This window comes from Labrus bergylta, chromosome 13 (assembly GCF_963930695.1).
Source record: "Labrus bergylta chromosome 13, fLabBer1.1, whole genome shotgun sequence".
Lineage (NCBI taxonomy): Eukaryota > Metazoa > Chordata > Actinopteri > Labriformes > Labridae > Labrus > Labrus bergylta.
In genome coordinates, this window is record NC_089207.1 from 18,350,480 (window position 1) to 18,371,118 (window position 20,639).

A 20,639-nucleotide genomic window follows, 5' to 3' on the forward strand; every position below is an offset into this window, starting at 1 on the left:
ATGTCTTCTATCTGTGCTGTGTCGTGCTGTGATGTGAAGCACGTTCACGGAAGATGTTTAAAAAGTTTAAAAGATGACTCTGCCAGTTGGAAGCTGGAAGTCTGGAAGTTGCCGAGGTTCACGCCATGTAGGTATAATCTATGATAATGTCACTTGTTAGTGTGTTAGTGTAGAAGAGAGGACAGATTTCACAACACCTCCTATATCCCCTTTTTAACAGGGAAACATAGTAAAGACTTTTTGACTCTTGAAAAGGCGTCATAATGTTGCAACACATAAAAAGTTTTTCCAGTTGTCGAATGTTGCAATGAGACCAAAATGTCATGTTTATATTTAACTCCTGGTTTCCCTTTTTCACATCTACATACTAGCAGATTGAGCAACACTGAGGGTGCTGGTATTGAAATCTGCACGAGGACTCACAGCTCAGTTACAGCTCTATAGAACTGCTAAAGCTGCTCTCAGTACATCGACATGCTCAGGCTTGATTAGGCCATGTAGTTGGACTACTATGCAGTTGCCTTTTTCTTGCTGTGCTTACCTGTTTATTCGGCCAAAACATCCCACAATACAGCCATTGATTCCTTGGCCTTGACCAAATCGCAGACAGAAACATCAACATAGCTCTGGTGACGAGCTCAGAACGCCAGCTTCAGGCACAGGACCAGACCGGGATCTGACCTCTTACTCTCTAAGATTTAAAAATGCCTACAAGTTGGAAAACAAGACATCCCCCAGAAATGTAAAAGCAAAATTAAAGAACATATAAGATTAAATAATACGCAAAATGTATTTAGAGATTATGAGAATAACAAAGGAATTAAATAGGTGCCAGTCCTGATCTAGGAGGTGCTGGATCCTGTTACAGCAGCTCAGATTAAGTCCTGATTACACATTACCATACAGAGAATGTCAGGAGAGCTGAAGTTCCCACATGGGTGGAAGTAATTCAGCTGCCTGCAACATGCAATCAACCTGAAACACTTTGCAAAGCTTGCTATTGTCTAGTTTCTTGTGCCAAAAATGACATTTGGTCTAAAAGGAAAACAGATAGTAATGATTAGGATACACTGTTTGCAAGATTTGCAGGTAACAATCAACTTGCGATATTACTCAGGTATATGAATAAATCCAATCAATATAATGCCATACACATTTTTTGATTCTTATTGTAATTTATTGGGACATAAGGCAACATGGACATGAATGCTTTTCTACTCTTCATTAACCACTAGTGCACATGTACTGGGTGTTTTGGATAGCAGCAGGTTTTTACAAAAGATGTGCAAGTAGAAGATGTGGTCGACGTTGAAATGTTAACAGAAAGTAAATTAAACAATGAAACATGTTCATTTGTTTTGTGTATTAACCTCTGAAAACACGGCTGAACATTCAAACACTAAAAGATCTTCAGCTAGAAGTTATACAGACTTTGAACCCTAACAGCTTTTTATTAACTATCATACAGAAACGATAACAGAATATACACTTTACATTGATTGTGAACATCTGTGACTGTTGTTGAATTTTGATTCAGTTGTAAACATTGTGTCTCTCCGTCATGACGGATCTGATGAACCAGGAACTCTTTCAAATGTTCTCTACAGCTTGACCTTCCCGGCCAGCGGACTGCTGGGGAATAAGTTTGAGAAGCGGCCGAGCGTCCAGACGGGGAAGACGTTTCTGTAGGAGGTGTAGCTGATAGCACAGCTCTTGTTGAACACACCTGCAATATTCTCCTGGGAAGGAAACAAAATCACAGATGAATCAAACACACCTGTTTCATATAATTAACAGATTAAAATGTTTAGATATTTAAAATGAGGCCGCTCGAGGCAGTAGGGGTTGTAAAATAGCTTCATGGTGTTCTTCTCTTTTTCACTTATTTAAGACCATATTTATGTCCATTTATGTCCTCATTTATAACCATCAGAACATGTGCATTATGGGTAATGTGCAATATATGTTGTTTGTGGTTTTCATTGGTTTTGTGATATTTGTTACTTGACATATACAGTATATTTACTATTTTGAAAGCAGCTGAATGTGTACAGCACTGGAGTCCAAGACTGTATTGTATTGTACCGTACCGTATCATAACGTACTATACTGTACTGTATCCTATTCTATTGTAATGAAATATATTCCGATATTTACCTGTGGCCAGTCTCCATTGGGCAGCTGTTTGTCAATCAGCAGCTGTACTCCTCTCTCTATGGCTCGTCTGTCTGGATGCCTGATGAATGGTAAAAGAAAATAAATAAATTGAAATGAACACATGTTTATTTGTCAAATGTTACTGTCCATGGCTGGAGGATCAAAAACAAAAAACAATGGATACAAACAGAAACAAGATAAAAACAAGGAAAACAAACTAAACACTACCAATATTATAAAGTACAGCTTTACCAGTGTGTCCACAGGGACGACTGGTATAACACAGCACTATGACTGAGATTCTTCAGCAGCATTATAATGAAGTTAAGAAAGTCATTCAGAATACATTTGTTCATTAAGTTTCTATAAAGAGCCTGAAAAGTGTTGACTCCTGCATCACAAAATAGTTCACCTGCACAAGCCCATCACGTTTTATTTTTTAAAGTAGTAACCTCATTGAATCATTATAAAAAAACATTAAGTCTTTTTAAGTTTGCCTTTTATACATTTCATAGGGCAATATAAAGAGGAGTGTGATATGCTCCAAAGAGACTTATTGTGACATCGTCTGAACTGATTTTAGGTATTTACCTGAATATACAATTTTCAGCACTGTCTATATGTCATCATCATAAGACATTTGAGACCTTTTTTTCTTTTTTTTTTTTTAGCTACATGCACTCCTGAATGTTCTAGATAATTTCAGGAGTACTGCCCCTGAAATCCTTCTGATCTGGTTGCTCACACATGCACCTCACAGCGGGATAACAGCCCTGTTGGATGCATACTTAGCATTTTAGTATAATGTACAATATTTTTTTTGTTAGGATAAATAAAATATTTTAAAGGAGGAAAGGCCTCACCTCGCAGCCATGAGGCCTAACAGTGCCCAGCAGGTGTTGTGGATCTGGGCGGTGCTGCTCTGGATGTAGCACCGCTGCTCGCATGACTCAAAGTCCTCCCCCCATCCTCCGTCTGGCATCTGCCGGTCCAGCAGGAACTGACAGGCTTTCTGCACCTCTACACACGCATCCCTAGTTACAAAGATCCCACAGTGTCATTAGGTATGTGAGTGAGTCCTTCATGGAGGTCCTGTGAGGCTTGAAAAGTTCAGGAGAACACAGTCTCCTTGTTGTTGCTAGTAAAAAGTGACGCTTGTGATGACGTGTTTGCATTTCTTACTCATCTGTGTAGACGTGGCCCATACAAGCAAAGGCCTCAAGGCCAAACCAGATCCCATATGTGAAGCAGACTCCCCAGGACCTGAGCAGGAACACAAAATGATTACTTCTTATTCAGCATGACTGATTTATTTGGTATGATATCAGACAGTAAATCAGAATGTGTAGTCCTACCCTTCCCAGGATCCATCAGGCCTCTGCACCTTCCTGCAGTACTCCAGTCCATCCCTTAAAGTGGAGCTGTCAAAGAAAAACAAATCACATACACAGAAAAGACCCAGAGCATCCAAAGTTAACACTTCCATTCAAGCTGAGAAGAACTTTTTTGTGGATGTTCTGCCCCTATGCCCATTTAAGACAAATACAAAGATATGTGCATGTTTCATTTACTCCAGCCGATAAATCAAAGGTTTGTGTCAAATGTGGAAACTGTATGAGTGTGTCTTTATGTGTGTAGTGTACCTTATTTCCCCAGCTCGGTGATCAGGGTAGGCTTTCTGGAAGTGCCTCAGGGCCTGCATTGTTGCTGAGGTACACTCCACATAGGTGTAATCTATCATGATGTCACCTGTTAGTGTTCACAGGTGTCAGAGAGAGAGGAGAGACAAATCACACAACACCTTCTATTAGATATGCACGGATGCATCATATCAATGTCAGTATGCAGTAGGTCGATATCAGCCTTGTTAACTAATGGGGAAACAATGTGGCATGAACCGATGTCAGTAAGCGATCCTTGTGCCAACCCAATTTAACGCTAACATCTAGTTAATCTAACCCCTGATTAAGAGAGGAGGTTTTTTTATTGGGCAGATGAAGTCAGCTGATGAACAAAGTCTGACTTGTTTTCATTCGCAAAGATGATGAAGATGTCATCAGTACCGAAATCAGCAATCGGCTAAAATGTTATTTCACCGATTTGTATATGCATCAGCAATTGGTGCATCTCAACCTAAAACAGGGAAACATAATGTTTGACTCTTTGCCCTTCCATATTGAAAAAGGTCATAACATTGCAACACATGGAGCGCAATGGAAACAGTTCTCCAGCTGTTGAATGTTGAAATGAGACACTAAGGTCATTTTTTTCATATGAACCTTTGTTTCCCCATTTTCAGACCAGCGTATTTGCAGGTTGAAAAACACTGACAGTCCTAACAGTGAACTCTTGTTGAGGACTCACGGCTCAGGCACGATGCTGTTTTCACAAAACATTTCACCATGACTTTTTTATATAATGGCTTCTTCTTTAGTGTTAGCCATTAGCCTACAGTCAGAACAAATGGTAAACTTAAAGATGACTGGAGATAGGAGCGCTGTGCATTGACTGGGGGTTTGACCGTAACAGACTTACCGAACACCTCGGAGGGGTTGAGCAGCTCCAGCAGTTTCCCTCCTCTCTTTGTTTCATATGTGGCAAATCCACCATCAGGGTTTCTCATGCTTAGCAGCTACAAGAGACAGAAACAGTAGAGAATACCTGAAATACTCCATCGTACAGTAGAGTTGTTAAAGAGTTTTTAATTTTGATAGCAAACATATCAATACTTGTTTTCATACTACACCAATAAAAATAGAAGTCCCTGGCACCCAATATCGGGGGAGCTCTTGTTTTAATTTTTTTTTAAATTGCGGACCCACTCCTGCACACTTTTAATTCACCAGGACAAATTTAGACAGTGTGTAGAGTTTACATCGGTTCATTTCTCACCCACACACCTGGCTTATCCTTATGAAGTAGTTCTTAAAGCTTTGGTACTTTTTGATACTACAGATAATTAGAATATGTACTCGTAATATGTAATACTCTATGAGGCCTTAGTGTGCATTTTTCTTGTAAATGTTGTACTTTCATGTGAGGTTGATCAGATTGTTTTCAGTTGTCCCTTTTTCCATAGTTATCATATATATATAATAAATGTATTTCTAAATCTGCTTATACTTAGTTCCTCCTTCTTTTCCCTTATTTTATTGTTACTATTGTTAGCCATCTCGGGGAATGTAACAATAACAAAATGTGTACTAGTCTTTCCTTCTCATATCTTCAGCTGACTCACCACATTGACAGCATCATATAAACGCTCTGAGGCGACACTCTGGCCGATGGAGGGACAGAGCTCCTGCAGCAGCATCACAGACTTCAGACCCTCGGCCGTGCAGTCAGCCACGATCCAGCCACAGTCACGTGTACTGAAGGGGAATCCTCCCTAAAACCAAAACAGTCTTTAGTAAAGACTTAAAGAGCATGCACGTAAATGACAGGATAAGAAATGTTTTCAGAGACTATTTTTTCTTCCCATTAGAGTCTATTCAGCAATATTTAAAAATGCAGTTCTTGATATTAATTTTACCTTGTTCATCTGTCGGTAGTATTTTTGATACTCAGGAGGATTCTCGGGTATCTATAGGAGTAGATTCAAGTAGTGAGACATTGGTCTTTTTTTTCCACATTTAAATGTATCTGCTAGAGATAACTGAAGGTTGAATAATAATAATTATATATCGTATTATTCCTCTTCACCAAAGAAAATTAACTGATGTTGGAGGTACCTGTGTTATTCTGAGAAATTCATGGGCATTGCGGAGGCAGTCGGCTAGTCTCGGGTTATCCTGAGCTCCTGCCTGAAAGTTAAAACAAACAACTTATCATAACCAGCTCCATGACATCCAGCAATCAGAATCATAAGCCAACCGTAGTGCTCAAAAAGCAGTTTTAAAGGCAATCGATGATAAACAAGTAAGAAAGGACAATGGTAACACTACTCTTTTAGTATTAATAGATTGTCTTGCTTGACATCATTTTGGTTGTGGTACTTAAATACAGCCAATGTTTTGTGCAATTTAGGTAGTGTGCAGGAGTTTGCTTGAGATGTCTGATGGATCCAATCCTCTCCTATAACAAATAACAGAGTTTATATTATGTTAGAAGTAGAAGTACTTTGACAACCTTACATATGTGGGGTCCCTCAGGGCTCTGTATTAGATCCAAGTGCATGTTTCCTCTAGGCTATGTTATATGAAAATATACTGATGACAAACAGTCATACTTTTTATTTTTAATTATTTTTCTCTCCTTTGCACAGGACTATCATTACTTGGGGACCCCATGGAAATTGTCACAAGTGATCTTAATATTGGGGAATCAGGCAAATCTGCCATTTCCATTACTAGTAAAGTAAAAATGTCTTGCAGAGAACCAATTATATGTGCTAAACAAAGAGGTTATGGTTAATAATTCCAATGCAAAGCCATCCCATGACTTGGGGTTGAAACTTGTCAACCCCAAGTCTTGACACCCAGGTGCCACCGCAAAATGAATATATTTATCACCTGAGGTTGTCTGGTTAGGATACTAGAGTTATACTAGTCTCATACAGGGCATTTAAAGATCTATCCATTAAGATTTTATTTAGCTTGTATATAGATAACAGTATTGTTCTATGTGTTAACAACTGCGATGCTTGCTTTAATCAGTTCTTTAATGCTTAAAAAGACTTTCGAGAGATTAGAGTTAACGAAGAAGGCTGCAGCTAGATACTAAGAAAGAAAACATTTGAGGAAATAACATCTGTTTATAATTCTTTATAATATCTGCTCCTTGTTTGTATCTGTTGAGGAACTCATGTGTGCTTAATTAAAGAATTTTGTGTAATATAACACTACAAAATATGAGTTGATGTTTCTGTGTTACCTCAAGGAAAGCTTGAACAGCAAAGCATGTGTCCCAGAGCTGAGATCCATTTGTGCCCTGTAAAGAAAAGTGCAACATTGAAGTCTCTTATCACACTGAAACCTGTATTGAAGAACAGTTTACAAACTGTGGAAACAACAAACTTATAAAAAAGTATCTGAAAAGCGAAAAAGTTAAAGTTTTATGAGGTTGTTTTCAGCCCACTTTCCATTTCCCATAGCTCATATGAACATCACAGGATCCTTTACTCTGAGCCCTTCTTTTCCTTAAGGGTTTAATTTAAGCTCTAATAGCATCATGATTGACCTTTATTACTTTAAAAATAAAACTACTGTACAGGAGCAGAGTGAATTCTCACCTGCATTTTCAGGCCATCCAGTCCCAACCTGGAACACAGAAAAAAAACATTCTGGTTAAAAATTTAATTATTTTAAATAAAACATTTACTAAATTAGTCATTACAAACCTGAATATCCTGCACATGAACTCCATGAAGTATCAGAGACACATTAAAGAAATAAATCAAAGATTTCCAGAATAAGGTTGTTATGTTGAGTGAATAGTCAAGAAGAAAGTCTGAAAATGAATTGGCTCTCATATCACAACTTTTTTTAAACTATGACTTAATATAATAATTTATGAAAATCTTCTTTTAAGATTTATTTTTGGGCTTTTGGGGCCTTTATTGTAGGGATAGGACAGAGGATACAGTTGGAAATCAGGGAGAGAGAGAGTGTGGGGAATGATATGCCAGAAAGGAGCCACCAGTCGGATACGAACCTGGGTCGCCCATTTATTCCAGCTGTCCCTGGATATATGTAACAGATATATGGTTTGTGTTCGATGTTAAAAAATCAACTGACTGACCAGAGGTAGTCTGGGATCCTGGACACGTGCTCCTGAAAGACCGGAGAGGAGGGACCATCCACATACCAGCGGACCAGCATGTTGATAGTCTTAGATATCTGAGGAAGTAGGAGGCATAGATTCCATGTTCACACCCTTCTTGTTATTAAACAAGTTGTTAATCAGGATCATGTAAAGACCTGTGAATAAAGTACATAACAGATAACATGTTGTACTTTATTAACCCTGCTACCCATGTTCAGTACTTTGTGTATATTACCGGGCCGATGCTGATGCATTTAGTGAAGCGGTCGTCAGCTTGGATGTGATCATACAGCTCTTTGACGGCCTTTCCTCTCAGCATGGTGCTGTGGTGGGCTTCATAAACATTCAACACCACTGCAGAGGAACAGGAACAGAGTCATGAGGTCAGGAGGTGATTCATACAGCAACATGTAGGGGGATACCAGTGGAAGAAAAGTCAGTCATATCCTGTTGTCAGGGATTTCCCTCAGGTTTTTTTTTTTCATTTATTTTTCATGTCTTACTTCAGTGCGTGTGGTTGAATTGTGCAAAACTTTGTGTTTCATCACCGTTATGGTGAGTCAGACTTTGTTTGTGATGAACAGAGCAGAAGCAATCTTACAACCAAGAGGCCACTGGAGAGAACGTGAAGTCAACCCATGATTTTAACTCATTATAGGTAATCATCTTAAAAACACCTACGGAAAGGGGTGCCGGTAGTCTAGTGGTTAGTGCGCGCCCTATGTACGGAGGCTATAGTCCTCCAGGCGAGCAGTCTGGGTTCGAGTCCAACTTGTGGCTCCTTTCCTGCACAACGTTCCCCACTCTCTCTCTCCCACATTTCTGACTCTGTCCACTGATCTGTCTCTAAAAGAAAGGCATAAATAACCCCAAAAAACCAAACATCTACAAAACACGAGAGACTGACCTAAAAACAACTTTTTTAGGATGTAAACAAACAAATAAAGTAAAAAAAAACGAAACACAAAAGCGTCCGCATTCCCCATTCACCTGTGACTCCCTTTTTGTTGCCTGTAGCTGTGATCACCGCCTATGAAGAGGTGCGCAGGTGACGTAGCTGTAGCAGCAGAAGCAGCAATATTTACCTGCACTATTTACTGGTCTAACCACGCACAGATCAAAGTGGCGACAACAACCAGCGCTAGTGTTTCCAAAGTATCCAGTTTGAGTACTCAGATATCTTTTTTTGTTGGAATGAGTAACGAAACACGTTAGTTCTGCAACTCAACTCATCTGTTATTTAGTTATATTTTTTCTTAAAAGTAAGTAAAGTAAGCAAGCGACAGAGGCAGAAGGGACAGTATTGACTTTGTGGAAATTTCCAGTCTGTTGAATTTTTGGAAGAAAGTGATAGGTTGGTAAGTGATAAGTTAGGTTGAAATGTAAGTGTTGTTTTTATTGACCCATGCCTAATACTGCACGTCCCTGCACAGTTCACTGTCAGATTGTTGGTGTAATAAAGAGCTGTAAAGGTTATCATGTCTGTTATTCCTGTTATTAGGCTGCAGAGTTAAAGATTATAGGTAGTAAAGTAGCCTGTTGAATGACGGCACAGTGGATACATTTAAAGGTAAACGTGTAGTGCTGCGTGCTTTCAGGACAATACACCCAACATGTGTGAACTTAAAGGAGACATATTATGAAAAATCCACTTGTACAGTGTTTTTGAACATAAATTTGGGTAACCTGAGTGTCTACCGACCCACTAAATGTGAAATAAACCCATCCAGTCCTTTGTTTGTGGTCTGCATAAGTCTTACAACACAGAGAAAAATGCTCAGTTTCAAATTTGAGTGTGGTAAAAAAAATCCCCTCCCCTCCCCTCCCCGGTATCTCCACCCATGGACTCCACCCCCGCCTAGAACAAAACTTTAGCGCAGGTCCGCCATTCTTATCCTTGCTACAGAGGAGTGATGTCTACAGGGAAAACTCAGTGGGGGGCTCATTGCATTTAAAGAGACACACACACCAAAACGGAGCGTTCTGAGAGAGCTGGTTTATACAGGGTCACAAACCTCCTCTGGTGCTTGATTCATGTTATATTTTGACCAAAGCACAGCACAGATGTTACACTGTAATGTAGCGAGTGACTGTTCAAAGTAACATTACCCAACTCAGAGTTTAACACAACAGTATATGTCAGGTAACTGCATTTAAAGTGTGCAAACAGTCATGACTACTCCCTGTGTAACAGCCACATACTGCAGCAGGCGGTATTATATCATCACATTGCGCCGTGCGCCGCTCATACTTACTGTAGGCGACTGTGAGCAGAGTGCTGTGAGGCGTGTACATGTCACATGCTGCCACATTGCTCCTCTGGGCGGGCCAGTTAATGGAGGAGTAGTCCTGGACATACAGCTCCTACAGAACAAACATGACATTTTATGTATACATTACAAAGTAGTCATGATTGAGGAAGTGGTCAATATCTCAGCTCAGTCCAAGAAAAACAAGATGTGGCTGCTCTCTCTGTAGAGTTAAAAATAAAAAGATGAAAAGAAAAGTAAACCCTATGAATTTCCCCTCTTTGTGTTCAAGTTCAGTGTTTTTTTCTAAGACTTCTGGTGTGAATGTACTGAATAGGGCGCCCCCTTGTGGGACAAGATGAGTCCAGCACCTGTCTGAGGCTGAGGACCAGGGCGTCCTCGTCTGCAGCCAGTCTGACAGCGTAGCAGTAGCTCATGGGAAGGTAGACCTGCCGACAGTGACACCACAGGGTGGAGGGGTGAGCGGGCATCCACGTCGGGAAAAGCCTGGAACAGAGAAAAAACAACTTCAACAACTACGGTTCCTTCACTAAAATTTAAATCAATGCACTTGTTTTTTTTCCACAATGATGACCCTAAGAACTTAATCATCAATGAAACATGAATGTAGGGGAAAAGTCTCAACTATGATTTGAAGGCGGAAAATGTAAACACCTCTCATAAAGATAATAATGTATATAAAGAAAATGTTATGTCCCTTTTTAAACCTTTAAGAATACAATCTGCTTCCGGTCAAGTCCTTTCTTCTACCATGCAAACCTAATGGTGACATGGTTTAAAAAAACAAGAGCAACACCCACAAGAGCGCCAATCACATATCACAGACTCATTTTATTGTAACAATGACTGAAGAAATTGATCCTGTTTTCCTCTCACCTGGAGTGAGCTCATGCATTAAGATTGCTTTAGAGTAATAAAGAATAAGAGAGGATTAAATAGGACATGATGTGATTTAAGGCTAAAGTAACTCACCACATCTCTGGCAGCAGCGTGTTCATCCCCTCCCAGCTGTAGACATTTAAAATGGACAACCAGAATTTACCCCAGGAGGGAATCCCCACAGCGCCACCTAGGGTATAAAAAAAAAAGTTGAAATGTTTGATCTAAATTGGATCGTTAGCGGGGCTATGATGCAGATATCTGTTCATAGAAACAATCATATCTTCATCAGAAAGCAGAAAGGAGCTTAACTACGCACACACCTTTACTGTGCAGGTTGTTCCTGGCTCGGGTCATATCTGGATCATCAGGCTCGACTCCCAGGATCCTTAAAGAGGTGTAACTCAGCGATGTGCCGAAGACGGTCGACTTATCTTCAATATGTCTGAAGAAACAAAAAGAAAAACATCAACAACAAGTAGTCCTACTATAGAGTTGTATATTATAATGTTTAGCTAAGACGATCAACAAACACTTCTGTTTATAGTCACACCAGTCTGACTGCACCTTTTTAAATCATATCAAGACGTTACAGTTCATGACTAACTATTTCTAATAATCACTTGAATATGCTGACCCAGTCTCCTCTCCTGTCGTCAAAAGTAATAGGATACCATACAATACACTTTAATGTCCCCTTGGGGAAATTTGTCTTGGACTCTTAATTTTTGGAGGCCACCTTTAATTGTTTTATGTATAGACCATACCTCTTACAGTAACCAGTGACCTTCCTTTACAGTACTACACACATGAGAACTTGTCACAGTAGAAGTTTAAAAGTGATTTAGTATGTGTGTATAGCAAGAGAAATAACGTGTGTGGTTGACTTACAGGCCCCAGCCTCCGTCTGGCAGCTGAACGGAGCGCAGGTACCTCACCATCTCTTTCTTCCAGGCCTCGGGCAGAGGGATCTTAGCCACATGGCACGTGATCAGGAGACCTGAAGCACAGAAAAAAAACATTCATACATTCACAGAAGAGCATGCACAGACACACAGACAGCATGTATCCTCTGCTGCATCCGACAAAACCTGACAAAACATGGACAATACGTTTTTTGTTTTTTTAGATGGCTTATGTACGGTGGCTGACAAATAATCAACAGCCAACAAAATTTGGAAAACAAGCTGCAAATTTGTAATCCATCCATCCATGATCTTCCGCTTATCCAGGGCTGGGTCATGAGCTTTGAGTAGAGACTGAAAGAAGGGTCCTCCGAAGGTCGGCTGGGCTCAACCCTAGAAATAGGGTGAGGAGCTCGGACATCTGGAGGGAGCTCATAGAAGAGCGGCTGCTGTTTGGCATTGAAAGACCCCGTTGAGGGTGTTCAGGCATCCGATGAGGATGCTTCCTGTCGCCTGTCTTTGGAGGTTTTCTGGGCCATAGATTACAACTGGGAGGAGACCCCAGGGTAGACCCAGAACGTGCTGGAGGGATTATATATCCTTTCTGGCTTTGGAGCACTTTGTGGAGCTAGAAAATGTTGCTGGGGAAACTTGCTTAGCCTGCTGCCACCGCGACCCGGCAAATTTGTAATACAAATGCAAAATTCAGTGGTGGAAATCCAAAGGGCAGCAAAAAGCCAAAACACCTGCATTACCAGCAAGCATGCTGCAAATACATAGACAATGCAAAGTCAAAAACACACAAACACTGAAATCAACAGCAAAAAGAAATGGTGCAAATCCAGCCGTCTCAGTGGAAGTACATTAATCCTCTGCAGTTTCTCAGAGGTACAGTTTTATTATTGACAAGAGAAAATACAGAGAGCTTAGCTTTACCTGGGAGCAGGAAGAGAGGTCCTCCATAGTCCCCGGCCCAGTGACCGTCCTCGGCCTGGAGGTGGCTGTAGAAGTTCATCCCCTTCAAAGCTACATCTACAGCTGTGTGGGCGGCCGCGGAGCCGGACACAAACTTACTCTGTGGAGAGAAACATGACTTCTGAGTTAACACAGGTTAACTTGTACTGTGTTTGTTATAGGATGGTTATTTTTTTATTTACCAGGAAAACTGTTTGTTGATTTAAATTTCAGTTTACACACCCAAGTCCATGTGCTAATTTTCATTCATAATACCTGGGAAGGTCGTTACAAACTTTGAATATAGACTAGTCAACTCAAAGAGGACCTAAAACATTCAAAGCTCACCGTGTCCAGGCCCAGACAATGGGCCTCCAGCATGGTCTGCTCTCTCTCCGGATCTTCCTGGTCCTCCACATAACGCCACGTCTGCCTGCCCTCCACGTTACTCAGCCTCCAGCGGCTCAGGTCTGTGGCTGGCTCCGTCCTGTATGGCCCCCCTCGCCTCCGCAGGTGCCTACAAGGTTACAAGGTACAACCATAGACTGTAAATATTACAACATGTACAACAGGAACAACAAGCAGAGCAAGAGCCGCACAGGAGTCTGAGACCAATTTTATAAAGGGGGGGGGGGGAATACTTATATCACATAGAGTGGGGATGTACAGGATCCTGTGTGTGTGTGTGTGTGTGTGTGTGTGTGTGTGTGTGTTTAAGCCTTTGTGTGTGTAGCATAGACTGTATTGTGTGTCGTATGTCGAGTCTGAGAAGACTAGACTTGTGTGTTTTGACTTTCAAGTCAAAATGTAAATAAAAATAAAAACGTTATGTCATGGTTTAATCTTGTCTGGTTAGTTTATTCCTTGTTTTGTTGCCTAGTTGTAATTTTCTTTCTATCCTAGTGTTGCTTGTTTCATATTGTATTATTTCCTAGTTTAGTGAGTAGTATTTATTTTAATTGAACATATTCATTTTATTATATTAACAGCGATGTTTTGATCCATGTCTTCCACCTGACAGATTGATTTTACTAACAGGAGACCTGTTTGTTCATCCTGAGAAAACAGCATCAAATTTACTAAAAAGCGAAAAGAAAGGATAGAAAAATCAAAACAAATGAATTGTAACTACAGTGTAGTTCACTCACAGACTGCCTACATGTTGAATTTAACTTATTTTGGTACAGTTCATCATTTGAATCAATGCATAAACCTTCTTTCCGGCTAAAAACAGATAAAAAGAGTTACTTACGTTCCCTCCGTCATCTCTGAAAGCTGCAGAATCAGAGTTAAATCCGCTCAACTACATTCATTCATGTCTTTTCGGCTGTTCCTCAGGTTTTGCCCCTTTTACTGCTTTTCTGGGAATTGTAGTTCTGTGAGAAAAGTTCCTCTCCATGTGTATTACAATTCAGACTTCGTTTCCCAGCGTACCTCGCGGTGCCGTCCGAGGAGTTCTCCACATGGAGAGACATGAGCAGAGACCCAGCTGGCCAATCAGAACGCGCCTGGGCGGAGAAATGGGCGGGTCAGCCGTAAGGTCCGCCAATCAGAGCGCTACCACGACAAACTCTACACATGTGCTTATTTTGTTGTGGAAGCCTTGACAGGACCATGATATTAGGCGGTACACCATTGAGAAAAATACTTTGATATTTGATAATAAACACAACCTCATGGTGACAGAAAAGGTGGAGCTTTTAGTTTCAGCAGGATTCATCATCCAGGGACAACGAAAATTGATTTAATGAGAGGGTTTATTCACCCTGAATTAGCTACAAGTTATCTTAAGTTTTTAAACACACCTGTTCTTTACTTTTTACAGTCTATGATTTCACCTGACAGTAATGATTTAAATGCATTTGGAAACACAAGTGTAACTTCTGCTTATTGAACTCAACTTACTGAAGAGAAGAAAAATGGTAAAGACTACAAAACAGAACAAAAAACACACTGAATTTTTTTCTACTTGATATTTAATGATTTCTAAAACAGCTCGATACTTTTTGACACTGAAAGAAAACTGAATGTGTTCCCCTTTTCTTGATCTAAAAAATACAGTATTATATATTTTTTACACTCACATATACACAAACATTTAGTCAGTCACACTTTATTAAACATTTTAACCATAAACAATGGTATAAATATGGAAATATATCTCTGAAGTTCAGGCACTGTATTTTTGTTTTACTACAGCAGCAGGACTTCATGTTCCTGAAAGGCAGATCAAGCTTATGCAAAATATTATCTTTAGTAAAATAGTAAATGTAATGTTTGTAAAACCCCGAGATTAAATAGGCGGGCAACGACGTAGCAATGTATATGCTATTAATCCAGAGGCTGCCGGTTACATTCACAAAACAGTGACTAACTAACCATGACTGCTCTATATAAATGTGACACCCATAGATGGCGTTGTTGCTTCACTTAAAGCTGTCATCAACATTACAGTAAACACCAACATTTTGGAAGACAAACATCTTATATTTTCCCACAAAACTAAACATTTCCCTAAATACTAAATACATAAATCAGAATCTTAATTCCCCTGTAAATCAGAGGTCTAATCAACTGGTCTAGTACAGAGGTATTATGATGCAGCACACAGGTTTAATGACTAATCAAAAATCCAATTCATATCTTTACAATCAGCTTTTATCTTGAGATTTGTATGACACATTTGTTCCATCACTATAAACAAAGAGCACCTCCTCCATGGGCCCGTCATGTAGAGTGAGTGACAGGTACTTTTTAAATCCATAGAATAGATTTGAGTTTCTTGATAAATTGGCAGCATATTTTTATTTTTACTTCTCTTTGTTTTAGTTTTTTTTTGCTGTAATACTGACGCCTTGTCCAGTAAATGTTCCTCAAGCTTGATGAACAAAATGTTAATATTTTGAAACCTGCCTGAAAATGTGTTGAGTCGGGTTTAATGTCTCAGAATCAGGCAAAACTTTGAGGATCCACAGAGGTGAACTGGAGAGATGGGGTGCAGACTCCATGGTAGGGGGGTAAGAGTAAATCAGGGAAGAGTTCCTTTATCAGTTTTTGATGCTCCATCTACAAGAAACAAACATACTTTCTGTAATCTGACTGCAAAGGACAATCATTCTCATTGATGAAGACATTTAATCTGTGTTTCTTTGAAAACATGTGAATACTGTAATGGTGAAACTTGTATGATTCTATCTTACCAATGGATCAAACATTTAAAACAAGTAGGCTGCAGGATATTTACTCTTGCTTTAAAATGTCAAACCCACACTAGTGTCCTGGGAGTCCGTGTCCATCATTTCCAGCTCTCGAGTGGGAGATGGAGGTGGTGTAGGATTCCTGTAAAAAAAACACATCGATTAAAGCAACAATTTCCTTTAAAGCTTTGAACAATAGAGAAAAAAAACTGTTCTCAGGAAAGGACATAAAACAATGGTGAGAGGACTAAGAGTTATATTACTGTTGGGCATATTGAAAGCATTTATTCAGAATTGTTTTTGTCCTATTAGGGAGTAATAGGGCAACATAAAAATATATACATATACATATATATATATTTCAAGATTTCAAGATTAACGTTGTGATGCGTCGGTAGCCTACACAAGTAAAATACTTGTGTTTTCTTACTTACTCTGAAACAGGAATGAAGTTTTTGGGCACGTATCCATGCTTGCTGTTTTTAGGTGCTGTTGTTTCTGCGTAAGAAGAGGTGATTAAGAGGTTAGCACATGCTCATTTGATTTGATCTCAGAGGAAAAGTCGAGACCGAGACATTACCTGATCCACTGTAGTAGCGTCTGAAGGCAGTGTCTTTGTGGATATCTGGGTAAAGGTAGAGCAGAGGGTTCCTGTTGGTGTTCTTCTGAGCTTTCAGGCTGTAGTTGTAAATGATGTCAGGCAGAGAGTTGACTGACAGCTCCTGCTTTATGTACGGATCGACTGCATGCACTTGGGTCCCTGTGCAGAAAGACAAAGAAAACACACATCTGAACATCTGAGGTGAAAATAGTGAAAATAGATATGCTCATAAAAATGGTACAAATTGAATACTTGGAAACTTCACAATAAACCCATCATTTGCCAGAGAAACCTTCAATGCTCAAACTGTGGTTTTCAATGATTTCCAGACACACATATTAGTACAGAAACATACCACCATTGGAGTGCTCCACCCAGCTGAAGGTGATGGCTCCGTCTTTGTTGCTCTCACTAAAGCGAAGCAGAAATGTGCCATTCGGTTTTGCCTTCAGCAGTTCCTCTGTTCTGGTTCTGGTCACGAACCCCATGATGGACCTGACACCCCAAAACAGAGCAGAGGTTACTTCGACTTCTGTAGAAATAATACAAAAATAGTCAGATGACAGTTTTATGGTTTCAGAGGTTACATCTGTAGATTATGGTGTTATACAAAATGTGATAACTTTACATTCCTTCTTTTATTGTGTCTTACCCATCCCGCCAAATATCCGCCAGGTGTTTTTTAATCAAATCCAGAATCCCATCTATCCAAAACCAGGCACTGGACTCGTTCTTATCACACTGGCAGAAAAAAGTCACCATGTATAGAAGCAGGGGGGTTAATCACAACGAACACAAACACAATAAAAAAAAAAACTCCAGGGTCCTAAAGATTGAGCCCGTGGTGTGAATTTAGGTCTAAGAAGATCATCGCTCACCTTTGAGAAATCTTTCCAGTGAACAAGATCATCAGGATTGTCTGTGAAGAAACCACAAACTACATTTATATGTCATAAATATAACAAGACATACAGTGGAGAAATTCAAATATAATCCTTATATCTAATTTCAAGGGGCTGCACGCTGGTGCATTGGTTAGCGAGGAGGTTCCTGGTTTGATTCCCCATCTGACAGGAGCCTCTCTGTGTGGAGTTTGCATGTTCTCCCTGTGCACGCGTGGGTTCTCTCCGGGTACTCCGGCTTCCTCCCACAGTCCAGAGACATGCTCGTTAGGTTAAATGGTGACTCTAAATTGTCCGTAGGTGTGAATGTGAGTGTGGCTGGTTGTCTGTCTCTGTATGTCTGCTCTGTGATTGGCTGGAGAACAGTCCATGGTGTACCCCACCTCTCGCCCAATGACAGCTGGGATCAGCTCCAGCCCCCAGCGACCCCGAACAGGAAACGCGGTAAAGATAACGGATGGATCTAATGTCAAATCAAGAAGTGAGAGCAAGGTTTGATATAAAAGCTAAGAACACAATCACTGTCTGTGTACTCCTCAGTCCTTTTATTTTGTGACGATGTCTGGAAAGACGATGGGAATGATAAATACTGTCACCATTTTCTTTTCTTTTATGGCACTGATAGTGTTCATATTCATGACAGAGACAGCGGAGAGAATCCGTCTTTACATCCAACTCCTGTCCAGAAAGCATCTTTCTCAAAATGTGGAACTTTTCCTTCAACATGAACTTTCTCATATAAGAGTAGAGAATATTTTATTGAATTCTCCTTCTAATCCTTTACATCGACCTGCATAACAAGAGGTGACCTATGTTTTAAGAAAAAAACATGAGAAAGTAACGTTTCATGGGACTGAAGAAGTGTTCATAAACTCACCAACAAACTTGTCTCTCAGCGTGGAGAGCTGGTCATTATTGAGCTCCAGTTGGCCGGCGGACAAAAACTGCCAGCTCAGAACCTGAGACAGCTGCTCCCAGGTGAGTGAGGGAGGTGTGAGAAACAGCGACAGGTCCTACAGAACAAACACACACAAACACACGTTTCACACAAATTGTTCTGCAGTGACTCAACTCTACGTATCTATGTACGTGTGGACATTCACAGGAACCGGTTTTCATCTTTACAGTGTGACAAGTTTTAAGGCAGGGTTGGTAATGATGGAAATTTAAAAACTAGCATGATTTTGAAAGTGGCATTCCCTCAGTGCTTCGTCTACACCCCCTCCCCTCTGTGCTCCCTCAAAAGCCACGCCCCCTCACTAACATGCATGAGCGCCGTTGCTCCAGAAGTGGACCTCAGCTCATCTCTTACATTGTGTAGAAACTATGTCGTCTCATGTCTCATTCAGCGGTAAGTGAACTCACAGTATAAACTCCGTCATCTGTGACTCGTTTTGAGTGTGAGCTAGTGTACGCAAGGAGTAGAGAGCGAGCAGGGAGACAGGGAGGTGTGATTGGTTTACCAGATTGGTACCTCATGGCAGACATTGGTCAAAGTTTTTACAGGCTTACAACTGCTACAGATGACAGATTTTCTTTGTTCCTTTTTCAGAGCACATGAGTTATTCATTTCTGTCAGGACCTAAAGACAATTTCAACAAAAATCTTAAAAAAGTAGATCTGGAAGAAATTACCCACCCTGCCTTTAAGGATGATGTTGTGACAACATTTTTAAACCATATCTCTAATTTATCACATTTTAAGGTCTAAACATTTTTTTTGATTTTTTTTTTTTAATTGCTTCAGTTGAATTCTGCACAGAGGAGGGAAAATAAAATAAAATACAGAAAAACAAAACAATGAAAACTAAAAAGCAACACATAAATAAATAACATCTACTCATTTGAAAACAATATATGACTCAGTACAACACTTGCCTTTAGGAGCAATGTATCATATTTATGATTAACTTGTAAGTCTGTGCTGTGATCCTGAAAACAGAACAAATCCAGAGTGTTGTGCTTACCCTTTGTTCACCGTTGGACAGCATGTTGTACCACATCACCGAGGCCCAGGCAGCAGGGACCTGATTGGTACTGGAGATGACAACCAGAGGCAGGGAGCTGGTCTAGAGCAACACAGGAGGAGGAAGAGAAGGAGACTGTTAATCTTTACAAACTTGAACCGCCTCCGATTAATTTGAGCAGCAACTTGTCTCACCTCGATGTCACACTCCAGTCCAGGGTGCTTAAACGCTATCACAAACTTAATGATGTGGAGCTCTTCAAAGACTGTCAGATGGCGCTGATCTTCTTCACTCTGGTTTCTTTTCCTTTTGCCTGCCGGTCTATCCACCACTTTGGTCTGAAAATATTCCAACAAATTGCTCGATTATGAGGGGGAAAAAACCCCAAAGCTATACATATTTGGCATGTTAGCATATAGTTAGCATGGTTGCAAACAATACATATGTGTATGTGCTTTAACTTTTAAAAGGGCCATTTAATGAATTTGAATGTCTCATCTTACCTCTTGTGATCCTTTGCCCTTTCCTTTCCTTTCTTTGAGTAACTGAGAAAACAGAAACAAGTGTTGCTAAGAAAATATTTCATTAAGTATGTAGTGTTTACTTGACAATTATGAGCATCTATTTATTTATATGTTTATACTTGATCCTGATTGAAGAACAGGACATACCAGAGACCAGATTGCACTGAGACCCAGACAAAACCAAGACATTTAGGGATCGAGGCCGAGTCAAAACCAAGACCATAAATATCACAGAAAAATCAGCAGGCGTGTCACTCTCTTAGACCGTAACACCGGGAAGGTTGTGGCCATAACCGGGGATAAAAATCAAACTACATATGAAAAGAAGTTTCTCTGAGAGAGCCGTAACAAGCTCGGCCATCCATACATCTTTAACATTCATATTTATTCCACAACAGCGTAATATTGGTGTCACAGTCTGGGTATCCACATTGCTTAACGGCGTTGTTGAAGCAAGATGGGTAGATAAACAGCGGGAGCTAACGACAGACATAACTGAAGATTGTATATGAAGTTAACAT

At 40.1% G+C, this 20,639-nt stretch overlaps 2 protein-coding genes across 2 annotated transcripts in view; both read right to left on the reverse strand.

The window, feature by feature from the left end:
* Window positions 1–1,155: 1,155 nt before the first annotated feature.
* On the reverse strand, window positions 1,156–14,320 carry lss (lanosterol synthase (2,3-oxidosqualene-lanosterol cyclase)). Its single transcript, XM_020633163.3, has 22 exons — window positions 14,181–14,320; window positions 13,277–13,445; window positions 12,911–13,049; window positions 11,961–12,069; window positions 11,393–11,514; window positions 11,163–11,259; window positions 10,541–10,676; window positions 10,176–10,284; window positions 8,156–8,274; window positions 7,897–7,994; window positions 7,388–7,415; window positions 7,030–7,086; window positions 5,889–5,960; window positions 5,690–5,740; window positions 5,396–5,545; window positions 4,693–4,789; window positions 3,801–3,906; window positions 3,513–3,578; window positions 3,340–3,420; window positions 3,021–3,191; window positions 2,158–2,236; window positions 1,156–1,739 (listed from the first exon to the last, which is right to left on the reverse strand). The coding sequence occupies exons 1-22, from the start codon at window positions 14,192–14,194 to the stop codon at window positions 1,602–1,604; spliced, it is 2,208 nt and encodes a 735-aa protein (XP_020488819.1). The 5' UTR covers window positions 14,195–14,320; the 3' UTR covers window positions 1,156–1,601.
* Window positions 14,321–14,901: 581 nt separating this feature from the next.
* stat4 (signal transducer and activator of transcription 4) overlaps window positions 14,902–20,639 on the reverse strand; it is a 30,699-nt gene continuing 24,961 nt past the window's right edge. The window contains exons 36-46 of the mRNA XM_065962414.1: window positions 20,098–20,139; window positions 19,789–19,932; window positions 19,595–19,696; window positions 18,506–18,641; window positions 17,605–17,645; window positions 17,379–17,467; window positions 17,082–17,221; window positions 16,706–16,885; window positions 16,560–16,623; window positions 16,198–16,267; window positions 14,902–15,994 (exon numbers count right to left, since the gene is read on the reverse strand). Coding sequence (XP_065818486.1) covers window positions 15,878–15,994; window positions 16,198–16,267; window positions 16,560–16,623; window positions 16,706–16,885; window positions 17,082–17,221; window positions 17,379–17,467; window positions 17,605–17,645; window positions 18,506–18,641; window positions 19,595–19,696; window positions 19,789–19,932; window positions 20,098–20,139 — 1,125 coding nt within the window. The 3' untranslated portion in view covers window positions 14,902–15,877. The remainder of the gene's footprint in view (window positions 15,995–16,197; window positions 16,268–16,559; window positions 16,624–16,705; window positions 16,886–17,081; window positions 17,222–17,378; window positions 17,468–17,604; window positions 17,646–18,505; window positions 18,642–19,594; window positions 19,697–19,788; window positions 19,933–20,097; window positions 20,140–20,639) is intronic.